This window comes from Stegostoma tigrinum, chromosome 8, assembly GCF_030684315.1.
Source record: "Stegostoma tigrinum isolate sSteTig4 chromosome 8, sSteTig4.hap1, whole genome shotgun sequence".
Lineage (NCBI taxonomy): Eukaryota > Metazoa > Chordata > Chondrichthyes > Orectolobiformes > Stegostomatidae > Stegostoma > Stegostoma tigrinum.
Window position 1 is genome coordinate 36,398,990 of NC_081361.1, and position 14,994 is coordinate 36,413,983.

Below are 14,994 nucleotides of genomic sequence, written 5' to 3' on the forward strand. Positions count from 1 at the left end.
GACGGACAGGTCAAGGAGGCGGGATGAGGTTAGTAGGCAGGAAATGGAAGTGCAGCTTGAGGTGGGAGGAGGGGATAGGTGAGAGGAAGAACAGGTTAGGGAGGCGGGGACAGGCTGGGCTGGTTTTGGGATGCAGTGGGGGAAGGGGAGATTTTGAAGCTGGTGAAGTCCACATTGATACCATTGGGCTGCAGGGTTCCCAAGCGGAATATGAGTTGCTGTTCCTGCAACCTTCGGGTGGCATCATTTTTGCACTGCAGGAGGCCCATGATGGACATGTCAGCTAAGGAATGGGAGAGGGAGTTAAAATGGTTCGCCACTGGGAGGTGCAGTTGTTTATTGCAAACCGAGCGGAGGTGTTCTGCAAAGTGGTCCCCAAGCCTCCGTTTGGTTTCCCCAATGTAGAGGGAGCCACACCGGGTACAGTGGATACGGCATACCACATTGGCAGATGTGCAGGTGAACATCTGCTTAATGTGGAATGTCATCTTGGGGCCTTGAATGTGGGTGAGGGAGGAGGTGTGGGGGCAAGTGTAGCACTTCCTGTGGTTGCAGGGGAAGGTGTCAGGTGTGGTGGGGTTGGAGGGGAGTATGGAGCGGACACGGGAATCACGGAGAGAGTGGTCTCTCCGGAAGTCAGACAAGGGTGGGGATGGAAACATGTCTTGGGTGGTGGGGTCGGATTGTAAATGGCGGAAGTGTCGGAGGATGATGCGTTGTATCCGGAGGTTGGTGGGGTGGTGTGTGAGAACGAGGGGAATCCTCTTGGGGCAGTTGTGGCAAGGGCAGGGTGTGAGGGATGTGTTGCGGGAAATGCAGTCAAGGGCGTTCTCGACCACTGCTGGGAGAAAGTTGCAGTCTTTGAAGAACGTGGACATCTGGGATGTGCGGGAGTGGAATGCCTCATCCTGGGAGCAGATGTGGCGCAGGCGGAGGGATTGGGAATAGGGATGTAATTGTTGCAGGAGAGTGGGTGGGAGGAGGTAATATTCTAGGTAGCTGTGGGAGTCGGTGGGCTTGAAATGGACATGAGGGCATAGTTGCTAAATTATAAATCAGTTTATAGTTTTCTGCCTTATGCTTCCCTCCTTTCTTAAACGGAAGTGTTATCTTATCCATTTCCCAGTCCTCTGGGATGCTTCCTGACTCCAATCATTCCTAAGAGATCGCTGCCCATGCCTCTGCAATCTCCTTCAGAGCTCTGGAATGTAGCCCATTTGGTCCCAATCAGGTCCTATTGCTACAAAAATATAATGCACCTTCACAATTCCCTTTATAATTTCAATACCAGGAGAAATAGCAAATCAGATAACTTAAACCATAAGGCTAACATCCAAACAGAATTCAACCTGCTACAACAATAGCACTTCAACATTATACATTTGCAACTGTAACACTTTGTGTGTAACTAGGATCAGAGCCCTCAACAGTTCCATCAGTGCAACTAGTAGTTATTTTAGTCATGAACATTCTGAAGAATCAACCAATTTAAAATGGGAAAACATTGAAACTAACCCAAACAATTCTTACAAAGCATGCAAAAAAGGCACTGCTGATCCAATTTTACTTATTGAAGAAACAAACAATCTACTTATATAGCAAGAAGGTTATTTTAATTGAATACATCATTTTAGAAATTTTAAAAATCCAAAAATCTATTAATTCTATCTACTTGAATATCCCATCAACGTTTTTATATGAATATCTGCAACCACACTTGTAATGCAAAAGTCCTCTATAAACATGTCCATCCGTGACTGAGTTGCATCAGTACCAATGGTAAAAGGAAGTAATTACAGCATAATATTCATACCAGTCTCTGTAATCATGTTACTGTAGAGGCATGACAACTTACAATAAAAATCTAGGAGACAGAATGCCTGATTAAAAGTGGGGACAGAGTTACATCTGCATGACCTGATCCAATTAGTCCATGTAACCTTGTTTACTCTGAAACTTTACCTGGTCCCAAACCCCTCATCTCCAGTACTACAAAGCTAAAACAAAACAGTCCTTGATGTGGTTTCCACTCTTGACCTTACTGCCGGACTGTATAATTCATAACAGTCAAAGAAATCCATCCTCAACAAAAGCCACATGTCAGTTACTGGGTGACCCATCTTTTCACCATCAACAAATGATTTGATTTATTTATTATCACATTTATTTTTGCAATATCCACAGTGAAAAGTGCTGTATGGTGTCGCCACTCTTTGGCGCCATCTTAAAACATAGAAAAAGAAACCAAAACATAGAATATAAAGGCAGAAAATTGTTAGATATAAAGCAAAAGTTTTCAGCTTTACAGTCTTTCCTGCTAAGTGCCCTGTCATGGGCTATGGGACTGGTGCCAGGCTCGAGTCCCTTTCACTGTGTTGCCACTGAAATGTAAGTCTTTGGCACCTTCTCACCTCTACCAATGCCCTTGCACTATGAGCCCTTGATGGACCTCGCCAATGCAGATGCCATCGATGCCGTCAGGTACCGCGCTGGCCAAAATACAACTCCACCACTGCCACGAGTCCACTTCAGGCCCGCTTCACTGATGCGACCACTGCTGATGCTGCCAGGTTGCATACCAGGCCCAAACCCATCTCCGCAACCGTGAATCTGTGCCAGGCACAGACACTGCCAGGAACCCAACCTCTGACGCCAGCGTCATGAGTGTGCATTGCTGGGCCTATTCATCACCACAACTGAGCTCTTCACCAAGGGGCAAATCAAAGAGAAAAAAAAAAGAAACGAAAAGTAAAGTGGATGGAGTGGATGACTCATGGGCTAAGAAGCCATACTCCACCACCATCTTATTGGATGGGATGGAATTTGGTCATCACCTCAAATAATTGGAAGACCATTAGTTGAACCATAGAAATTAAAGTAATCAAAAATGTGCTTTAATTAATTGAATGCTCAAAAAACTGATAATGACCATGAAACACAAAGAAATCCACTTTAATGCTGCTATTTACAAACAACTGAGTGTTGCTGTCTGGTCAACTCGTTGGACAACCATGTTGCTTTACAGACAATTTTTGGTTAATATTAAATTTCTTACATAACGTGTGCAATAAAAATAACAACAATTAATTAAATGCACACAAAAGGCCATGTTTTTCATCTTAGAGACTACAAATAATAACTTATTTTACCAGACATATCTACTCACTGGAGTTCAAGTAAGTTTCCATTGATTGCTTTAGAGTATGCTCCAAAGACTACCTCCATTTATCACCTGCACACATTAGCAGGTTTGAATTTCCTTTTTTTTTAATGGCATGGACAATTCCAGAATCCCACTGCTACAAAAATAAGTAAACTCAAGAAGTTGCATCTGAAAATTTATTTCAGCAGTGATGAAGTTAGGACTTAGCATTGAATAATAAGGGTGTGATGCCAGAGATTTTACAATTACATTGATAATTTGATACCAAAAGATTAAAACCTGCAGCAAAATTATTTGTAAATGGTTGCCTGCACATGAACACAATTCTTCTTCTCCGTTGCGATTGAAGACAGTTAAAGCTAGCTGCAAATGATGTTCTCACTGTTTCCAAAATGATATCCCAGTATTCGTTTTTAGGCAACATCTTCTGTACAATTATTAAATAGAAAATAAATCATGGCAGTAGACTCTGCGTGTTAAAGAATGACTTTAAAGACAGAAGACAGAATGCAGGTCTACTGAAGGTGCAGAAATGCTTTAATCAGATCCTTTTTAGCTACTCTTTTGGGAGGGAGCCGAACAGACTTTGAGATTTAAATTTCAAAAGGCTGTTTTTTTCCCAATGTTATTGTATTAGTGAATAAGTAAGAGATCTGACACCGTATAGTTATCTTTACAAGAGCACACAGAAAGCAATTACATCTACAGATTAATTTCAACAAACATCGCTCAATTATAATTCTGTTCTCAACCATATTATGAATCCAAACATTTCCATGTTGGCCTGTGTAATTAGACATCGTCTACACACGGGCATTGTTTTACAATATTTCAGCTAAGCAGAGCAAAGAATCAAACTTTCCAATGCGCGTAACAAGTTGTAATTATGTAAAAATTGCGTATCTTTCTATGCATCCGAGACAGCTAGCTCTCAAACACCTGTTAAAAGAAAATCACCAACTAGACCTACCTGTCATCTGCCTGCCAACCTTGATCTCCAAGGAGCAAATCACGAAATCTGTACCTTGGAGGAAGAGGGGGCACTTCGTTTTCCAGGTCCACCATTCTTTCCAGCTATGCAGTGTACCTATGTTAGTAGAATATATACATATGTATATATCAATACGTATATACACGCACACATTTCCCACAATCTGTTATCTCAAGAGATCACCTTGTTAAAAAAAAGTACACACACACATATACACAAAGGGTTCACTTCAGTTGTCGGTGGAAAGCTTACACGCACAACTCCTCGAGATGCTGCTCGCTCCTGCTCGTCACGTTCAGAGGGAAAGTGCTGAGCGCGCGGCTGCAACCAGCAACCCCGGGCACTGAGAGATAGAACGTTGCCCGGAGCTCGTGTCCCCCCACGGGGACAGTCAGGAATAGACAGCTGCCCGGAGCTCGTGTCCCCCCACGGGAACAGTCAGGAATAGACAGCTGCCCGGAGCTCGTGCATCCCACGGGGACTGTCAGGGATAGAACGCTGCCCGGAGCTCGTGCATCCCACGGGGACTGTCAGGGATAGAACGCTGCCCGGAGCTCGTGCATCCCACGGGGACATTCAGGGATAGAACGTTGACTAGAGCTCGTGTCTCCCCCGGGGGTTGGCAGGGATAGAACGCAGCCCGGAGGTCATGCATCCCACGGGAACATTCAGGGATAGAACGTTGCCCGGAGCTCGTGTCTCCTGAAACAGAATGAGAATCTCCCCACACCTGTGTCCATTGCAGGCGCCGCCACCGCCCCTGCCTGAAACTATGGGATTTGTCTCCCTCGTTGAGGGAAAATCCCTCCCTCGGGTTGTTTACTGGCTGACTTCGTGCACGCGCAATCCCCAGATCGAGGGAATATCCTTTCATGTTGTGTCGTGTGATTTATAGTGGATGAGGGATGTCCTTGTTCAACGGTGAGTGTCCAATAGCATAGAGCACACGAAGCAACATACAGCACAGTAAAAGGATTCCCCCACCGTCTGTCTGGCGTGGGAAATACCTTCCCGGGGGCGGAAATGTTTGCCAGCAGATTTTATTTAATGTTAAGAATTTGAAAATGGATTAAAGCTTCGCTGTGTTTTATTAAAATTAATTCTCAGGAAGCAGACGGACGGGCATTGTCCAACCCTAACTACCTTGAGGAAGGTGGTGAATTTTCATTCGAGAACAATAAAGAAATCCTTAACATATGCCCAAATGAGGATTTTATCGAACGTGGTCTCCTGCCACTAACCTTCGAGCCGTTGAAGATCATGGATTTCAGAGATGCCCTGGAAGAAGGCATGGTAAGCTGCTGCAAATTATCCTGCAGATAACACACTGTACATCTGCAAAATACACACTGGTGGAGGAAGTCCATATCCAATAACAACTTGCATTTGTATAGTTCATATAAGGTAGTAAAACACACAAAGATGCTTCACAGCTGTGTTATCAAACAAAATTTGGCACTGTGCTGCTTAAAGAGTTTTGGAACTAGAGATTTGCTCAAACAGGTGGCTTGAAAAGGTGTTCATGTAGTGGCAAGAGGTCGCAAGACATAAAAGTTTAAGAACTGATTTGGGGAAAGAGTGCCAGTGGATTGGCCTAGGCAGGATTTGCTCCAACAAACCTGGGGTCAATGGAAACTGAAAGAAAATTCTCCACTTGTTGGAGTCATGCCTGACACAAAGTAAGATGTTTGTGCTATTTGGAGATCTGTCATGTCAGCTTCAGGACATCTCTGCAGGAATTCCTCAAGATAGTGTCCATGGCCCGGCCATCTTCACCTATTATGTGACTGGCCTTCCCACTATCATAATGGGGGTGTTCACTGATAATTGTACAATGTTCAGACCATTCATGACTCTTCAGATACTGACTTATTCCACATTCAAATGCAACAGTAGCTGGGTCTGAGCTGACAAGTGGCAAATAACATTTGTGCCATCCCAATGCTAGGCAATGTCCAACTCCATCAAGAGGATATCTAATCATTATCTCATGATGTTCGGTAGAGTTACTTTCAGTGAAACCATCACCACCACTCGCCCCCGACCCCCAAACATCAACGTCCTGGGACTAAGCATTGAGCAGAAAATGAATTAGATGAGTCATATAAATATTGTCACTACTGTGGAATCTTGCAGTGAGCAACTCATCTTCTGATTCCTCAAAGCCTGCCAGCCATCTACAGGGCACAAGTCAGGAGAATGATGGAATACTTTCCTTCACCCTGAGAACAAACTTGTGAAGCTTGACACCTTCCAAGACAAAGCATCCGAGTTGACTGGCATCCCATTTAACACATTCAAGGTTCATTCAGTTCACCAATGACTCACTGTGTAGCAGCTGTGTACTATCTACAACATGCACTGCAGTATCTTACCAAGGTTCCTGCAAGAGCAACTTCTAAATCAACAGTATCCTTCCTGGGTGGCATGGTGGCTCAGTGGTTATCACTGCTACTTCACAGCTCCAGGAACCCTGGTTTGATTCCAGCCTTGACAGTCTGTCTGGAGTTTGTACATTCTCCCTGTGTCTGCCTGGGTTTGCTCCGGTTTCCTCCCACAGTCCAAAGATGTGCAGGTTAGGTGGATCGGCCATGCTGAATTTCCCACAGTGCCCAGGGATGTGCAGGCCAGGTGCATTGGTCATGGCAAATGCAGGGTTACACAAATAGGCTAGGGGTCTGAGGCTGGGTGGGATGCTCTTCAGCGGGTCAGTGTGGATTCGATGAGCAATTTGCTCCTGGATTAAGGAAAGCGGAGGTGGGGGGGAGCTTGAGTGAGATGAAGGGCAGCTGGCACATCATTTAGCACAGGTGTGAGAAAGCTCATGAGCTATCCAAAGGGCAGACGGGGTTAGAAGTCTGGGATGGTGAGAGACAGAGAGGGAAGATGCTGCTTGCAATAATGTGAGTGGTATATGATGAGTCTTGGGGAAAGGGTAGTGCAGAAGCAGAGACAGAGTGAGGTAGCAGAGATATGATTGTGTCTCTTATCATGGGAGAAAGTCATCGACTCTCTCAAGGCATTACTGGGCACTCGGGGACCATCAACACTGCGCTGACCCAGGTGGCAACTTGGGACAAGGCTGACAGGGTCCGGTGATGTAGTCCTCTCTGCCAGTCCTGAGAGAAGAGAAAGGTTTTTCTCTGTATCGCCTTGGCCACCAGGATTTCCAGGCCCCTGCTGGCAAATCAGTGTGCCAACTTGTGAGATAGGGACAGGTCTGAGTGTGTTGTACTTAAATGCACGTACAATACAAGGTCGATTAGCTGGCAGCACACATTGACATTGGTGGGTATTACAGAGACATGGCTGCAAGGCATCAAGGCTGAGAAGTAAATATCCAAGGATATACATTCTATCGAAAATACAGGCAGATGAGCAGAGGGGGTGGAGTTGCCTTGGTAGTAGGAAATAAAATTAAATTGATCGCAAGAATGATGTAGAGTTGGAATCTCTGTGAGTAGAGTTGAGAAACCGCAAAGCAAAATATATCCTGATGGGAGTTATGTACAGGCCTCCTATCAGTACTCAGGATAAGGGGAAGAAATAAGTCAGGAGCCAGAAAAGGTATGTTGGAAAGGAGCTAATACAATAATTATGGGGACCTTCAATATGCAAGTGGACTGGGAACAGGTTGCTAACAGAATCCAAGGGAAGGAATTTGTAAAATGTCTACAAGATTTTTTTTTTGAGCAACTTCCCCATTAGGGAACAGGCAATCCTGAATTTGTTGATGCGTAATGAGGCAGAATTGATTAGAGACCCTAAGGTAAAGGAACATTGTGGTAAAGATTACTGGGATACCGGAGGATTGGGAAGCCTTTAAAAAAACAGCAGAGGTTAACAAAGCAATAAGGGGAGAGAAGATGAAACATGAGGACAAGCTACTGATTAACATAAAGAGGGTTGCAAGAGATTTTTTAGATACAGAAAAGGTAAGAGAGAATGGAAAATTGGACCGCACTGAAAAAATAGTAATGGGGAACAAAGGAATGGCAGAGGAACTGAATCAGTACTTCACATCAATATTCACAATTGAAGACACCAGCAGAATACCAGGACTTTAAGAGAGTCAGGGGACAGAGGTAAGTGTAGTGCCCATCACTAGGGAGAAGGTGTTATGGAAGCTGAAAGGTCTGAAGGTTGATCTATCATCTGAACCAGATGGATTACACCCCAAAGTTTTGAAGGAGTTAACTGAGGAGATCGTAGAAGGTTTGATGGTGATTTTTCAGGAATCACTGGAGTCAGGAAGGGTCATAGAGGACTGGAAAATGGCTCATTTAACCGTCGGATATTCACCATCTCTCCTAACCTTCTGCTCTCCGATGCTGAACCGTCCGTTCTTAGCAAAGAAATAAAACAGTTCTGAGGAAGGGTCACTGGACCCAAAACATTAACTCTGTTTTTTTTTCCTTTCATAGATGCTGCCAGAGCTGTTGATCTTTTTCCAGAAACATTGTTTTTGTGGCTAATTTAACACCCCTGTTTAAGAAGGGCAAGAAGCAGAAGACAGGAAATTATAGGCTGGTTAGCATGACTCTAATTGTTAGTAGAATTTTAGTGTCCATTATTAAGGGTGAAATTGCAGATTACTTGGAAGTGCATGGTTAAATAGGGCTGAGTTAGCTTGACTTCATCAAGGGAGATCATTCCCCTACAAATCTGTTAGAAATCTTTGAGCAGGTAACAAGCACGTTAGACAAAGGAGAGTCAGTGGACATGATGCATTTGAATTTTGGATTTGGATTTGGCTTTGCATTTGGATTTGGATTTTGACAAAGTGCTACGCAGAAGGTTGCTGAATCAGATAAGAGCCTATGGGCAGCACGGTGGCTCAGTGGTTAGTACTGCTGTCTCACAGCACCAGGGAACTCAGGTTCAATTCCACCCTTGGCAACTGTCTGTGTGGAGTTTGCACGTCCTCCCCATGTCTGCGTGGGTTTTCTCCGGGAGTTCTAGTTTCCTCCCACAGTCCAAAGATGTGCAGGTTAGGTGGATTGGCCATGCTAAATTGCCCATCGTGTTCAGGGATGGGTAACTTAGGTAGGTCATAGTGTGATGGGTCTGGGTGGGATGCTCCAAAGGTCAGTGTGGACTTGTTGGGCCGAAGAGCCTGTTTCCACACTGGAGGGATTCTATGGTGTTCAGGATAAGATACTGGGATGGATAGAGGATGGCTGACTGGCAGAAGGCAGAGAATGGGGGATAAAGGGTCTTTTTAAGGATGTCAATTGGTGACTAGTAGAGTTCCACAGGTGCCAGTTTTGGGACCACAACTATTCACATTATGCATCAGCAATCTGGATGAAGGGACTGAGGGAATTCTTGCTAAGTTTGCAGATGACCCAAAGAGGGATGGAGGGACAGTTAGTGTTGAGGAAGCAGGGAGGCCGCTGAAGGACTTAGACAGGCTAGAAGAATGGCTATGGGAGCCAAGTCATTGCGAATATTTAAGATAGGCTCTTGATTTGTAAGTGGATCAAAAGTTATGGGGAGAAGGCAGGATAATGGAGTTGAGCAACGTATCGGCTATGATCAAACAGCAGAGCAGACTCATGACGCACGTGGCTTAATTCAGCAGCTGTACGCCATAGTCTTTTGGTGTTATAATCTCTGAGGTAATTCTTCACATGAATGAACTGTGCAGGCCAGCTCAGGATCGACTGTGATTGGCCTGTTGTTTAATTGCATTTTAAACATGCTGCCAGCAATTCTGGGTTGACCCAACAGTGGTGACTATCAGCACCTCTCGCAAAAGTGAGGATGGGAGGAGTGGGGTGCCATTAAGGCTGGTGCATAGTTTATAAGGCAATTTTGGAGAATAGCATGAGAAATCTCATTGAGGATCATGGAGAGAAACTCTCCATGAAGCTCGCCAAAATTGACATTTAGCTGATTTCTAATATAATTTAGCCCAATTATTGCTGTACTGTGACTCTGAGAAATGTAACTTTGGATTTCAGGCTGATTCAGAAGTCAAAAAAGTAAGACCAGATTGCTTAACATTTGATGCCAATCTCAATTTAAAAATGTACACTGATATGATTTCCTTGCTTTGGACTGGTCGTCACTTTTTTGAGTGAAGCAGAGATTTCAAAGTGAAATTTTGAATCTGTTGTCACCACTGCATTTACCTGTTAACATGTAACATTAGCTAGAGCTAAAATCTGATGAATACATTCACTGTTAAAAATATAAATATGGCATTATGACCTGCGGTCCACTCACTACAGCCATTAATATCACACCCATGTAATAACAACCTATATCAATCTCAAACATGTAATATTATTTAGGGCAGGAGTCCAAATCACAATAAGGATGTATTTAGACTGCAGCTGTACCATACAAAGGTTGGTGCCTGCTGTTTAGCTTTCAGTTGAGCAGAGCAATGTTTGTGTTTCTTGGTTCCAGCCTGGCTAAATCTCTAACAATTGCCTTGTTCAACAGGGAATCAGGAGATATCTGTCTCTGTTTGTCCTGTCCAATGTACATTTTTGGCTTGTGTAGATATTTCCTCTACTAAGACTCCACTTCCAATGGTTAGAAATTTAAACGTTTTATAGACTACGAAGGGCATAAACTGATTTGTGCAAACAATAAGGAATATAGTTTCAGACACTGCAGAACAAAAACAAAAAAAAATTTCAAATCGTTGCGCTGGAGAGCAATAAAAATCAAATTTACCATTTCTTTCAACTTTTAATCCAGTATTCCATATCAGCAGGTTTAGAAACATAGATCAGAAGAAGACCATTCAGCACCTCAAACATGTTCTGCTATTCAATTAGATCATTTCTGATCGGCACCTCAAATCCGTTTACTCAGCTTTGCAACGCGTCCCCTGATACACTCACCTGACAAAGAAAAACCGTCAATCTCAGACTTGAAAATTAAAATTGACTCACTGTTTGTAACCTGTTGGGGAAGATATTTCCAGATTTCTGCTGTCCTCCAGGGTTAAAGTAAATGATGGTGCCTGCTCAGAAGTGCTTACTTTCTCTGGTTCTTAAAAAAGGAGCAGGGGTTATATTGCTACTTTGAAGATAGCTTGGTGACATTTTGATTTTCTGTGGAGTGATTGACAAGAAATTGTTCTTCATTATCTGCTTCGGCTCCACTGAGCAAATATATAAGTAGACTGAGGAAGAAAAGGCATGAAAATGTAGGCACAAACAGTGAACTGGGACAGCCTTCTATTTTCCTATCTGCTTTTGCCCTTGCAGCTCTGTGCTTGCACTTCCCCTTTACTCGCATCTGAAAATGACATGAGAGAATGGAGACCAGGATGGGCTTCCTCTCCTGTGCATCCTCCATACTTGTGAAACATTTTCCTGAAAACAGGGTAGAAGTGATTGCACAGGTATGAACATGTGTCAGCAAAAGTGGAAATGATGGGGGAAGAACCACAATAGAAGGAAAATCTAGAGGAACAAAATATCAGGTTTTAAAGAAAGAAACCATTGGTGTGGAAGTGAAGCATACCAATGTTTTTTCCAGAGGTGCACAATGATAACCTTTTATGTAAAACTTCCAACACAGCTTAAGAATATAAAAACAAAGGGGGACTGGTCATCCTATTCAAATCAGTAGATTTCATCAGTATCAGGTAATGATGGGATCTTTGACCTCGGACACTTGGCAAAATCTCTAAATATTTTGCTCCATTGCAACCAAATCCAAGCAACCATGCCGTTTCAAATAACATGATATCATCTCCAACCAGGCAAATTGAGACAATACCTAAATCTCCTCAATTGATCTGCGTTGATGCGACAATGAAATTTTGAGGAGAGGTCCTCGTTCTCCAATTATTGTTAATTGACACGACTGTGGGTTCATCATTATGTTTTTTTTGGCTAAAAGGTTGGTTTTGGCCCCCCCTTAGGTCATAAGATTGGCAACATGTTCATTACACATACAAGAATTTCAAAGCTTCATCACTGTAATTCTGGTAAATGCTGTGGGGTTTCAGAGTAGGGCATTAAATAAGTCCATCAATCACAGATGCAAATGGTCACCTGACAAAATGAATGATGCAGTTATCAGGGATGTATGAATATCCCCCTGTTCAATTTAGTGCTGGTTATACTTTACCATAATATGCTGTTTGCCCTTCTTGTGAACCCAAAGTATGGCTCCATGGCATCAATTTTTGCCTCCTTTATTTTTCACATCATCACAGATATACTGCTAGAAAATTCAGTCACATATTCTTTACTGCATACTAATGGTGAGCTGCAAATCAGAGGCATTTCCATGCTTGCAGCTTGCCCACAACACATGAATTTATGTGGATCCAACAATCCAACTACTCCTGGCACACCCACTAAGTCTGAAACTCAAGACAAAAATCAGTCCCATTATGAGGCAATTGCCTGTTCCATGGCACTAAAATGATTATTTCATCTCCATTGCAACTGAATGTCTCACTTGGTAAACTGGGCTCTTCAAATTTGCTGCTGAACCATAATGATAAGGTTTATGTACACTCTGCAGCTGGATGAACAGAACTTCCATTATTTATATCTCTAAGTGGTAAATTAGCTGATTAAAAAGCGTGAAAGGAGTATTATTGCGTGTGTGTTATGATTGGTTACTTTTACAAAATCAACTTCAGGGCAATTATGCCCAGCCATCGTTTTACTTGGCAACAATTAAAATCTAAACAGAACAGGTTATTAAGCTTTTCCCAACGAGGTGTTATGTGAAGTTACATTCTCAAAACTTACTGCTATAATGGATGTTACATCTACTTTTTAATGGTTTCTTTTCTTATGTAATGGGACTATACTGCTTCAGAATGATCTAAACTGGAATCTATGCCAGTGTTAATTTTTATTTGCTTTCTCTATTTGGAATACATCAAATCTGCTACTTCTTCAAGGTACATTTCTGATCTGTACCTGTGCTTCTGCTACAGTCTCAATATATGCATAAAATTCTGCAATGATTTGCGCTGATTATACTTCAAAAATGGAAGAAAGAGATTAGCTCCTGCTATCCATTTTTACTTTGATTATTTAGTCTCTCTCAAAAACAACATTCAGAAAAACATGTGCAGCACACTGCCATCTACAAATACTTTGCTCAATAATTAGCCTCTAATTAACCCTAGATTTGCCAATTTACATCACGTTGATTCCCAACATGAGCAGTAACTTTGAAACAGTCCAAGTTAAAGCATTCTCTTATTTCAGATTCACTCATAATCTTTTCCTGCTTTAAAGATATTAAATAAATGCATATTGTTGTTGCCAGGGATTCACTTTTAAAAGTTGCCTGCGAGACCACATGTTTACGGAGTACTCCAATAGTCCCATTTATGAATTGCCCAGCCAAGCAGAAGTACATTAAAAAATATTGCTTTCAGCCATGGTTGTGACTTTCTCTTCACATTGAAACCTGTACTGAAATAAAGATCACAAAGGATATCCCTCACTATTAAATAAATCAATAAAACATGAATGGCTTCAAAGGTACAAAGAATGCCGAACATGAGCCAAGCAACACTTGTTCAGGACTTAGCCAGGCTGCACTGACACTGACTGATCACAACACTTTCTTCTTTCCAAAACAGGTCCCAAAGTTCATTAGCTGGACAGGATGCAAGCTGAGCAACTGAACAGCAAGTTCTTTTTCCTGAAATAACACAGTAAGTGCCAGAAACACTCACCAGTTCTGGCAGCATCTGTGCAGTCAATAATGAAAATTAATGTCCTGAACTTTACCAGAATTTGGAGAAGTGCCAATTTTGATCAGTTTCATGGAGGACTTCTTTCTGTGAGAGCAGGCAAGTTTTCTCACTCTCCTTTCCCAAACTAACCTCATTACTTATGTAACATGCCTGTACAGCGCCCAACTCAATGTATCCTCCCTTTCATCACAGTTAGAAATACTTACCATGACCAGGACCTCCCAGGTTTATTGGTATCCATGCCATTTTTAAAGCTCAGGCATGCACCCATTCAAGCACTGTCAATCAGGACCTTGCATGTCTGGACTAATGGTAAAATTCTTGGTAGTGTGGATGAGCAGAGAGATTTCGGTGCCCGTATACATAGATCCCTGAAAGTTGCCACCCAGATTGATAGGGTTGTTAAGAAGGCATACGGTGTTAGGTTTTATTACTGGATGGATTGAGTTTTGGAGCCATGAGGTCGTTAGAGAGAAGGAGTCTAAGAGGTGACCTAATAGAGACATACAAGATGATCAGAGGATTAGATAGGATGGACAGTACCAGCCTATTTCCTTGGATGAAGATGGCTAGCACGGGGGACATAGTTTTAAATTGAGGGGTGATAGATATAGGACAGATGTCAGAAGTAGGTTCTTTACTCAGAGAGCAGTAAGGGCATGGAATGCCCTGCCTGCAACAGTAGTAGACTCGCCAAGTTTAAGGGCATTTAAATAGTCATTGGATAAACATATGGATAAAAATGGAATAGTGTAGGTTAGATGGGCTTCAGTTCAGTTTCACAGGTTGGCACAACATCGAGGGCCGAAGGGCCTGTACTACACAGTAGTGTTCAATGTTCTATGTTCTATGTGGTGGAAGGAGAATGAAAAGGCTGGCATACCATTGCACTTGACAAAACTTTTTCTATTTAAGAAACAATGTCCATTGTTTACCTGTCCTTAACCTCATCCCATCTTAGAGCCCTAAATATTAGGCAATGCTACTCTTTCCCCAATGTACAATGCAGGTTAACATCTTCTCATTGTTCAATGTGTGACCATTACATGATGGGAAGCCTTCAAGCAGTTGAAAACAACCCCTTTTATTCAGTAACAGCCAAGGCAAAGAAGAAGTCAAAAAGAAGCTGCATTTGCCTCC

The 14,994-nt window shown here is 42.7% G+C and overlaps 1 protein-coding gene across 1 annotated transcript in view; it reads right to left on the minus strand.

Annotated features, from left to right (window-relative positions):
• kcnt2 (potassium channel, subfamily T, member 2) overlaps positions 1-14,994 on the minus strand; it is a 702,110-nt gene that overhangs the window by 650,703 nt on the left and 36,413 nt on the right. The window contains exon 3 of the mRNA XM_048538622.2: positions 4,134-4,250. Coding sequence (XP_048394579.1) covers positions 4,134-4,228 — 95 coding nt within the window. The 5' untranslated portion in view covers positions 4,229-4,250. The remainder of the gene's footprint in view (positions 1-4,133; positions 4,251-14,994) is intronic.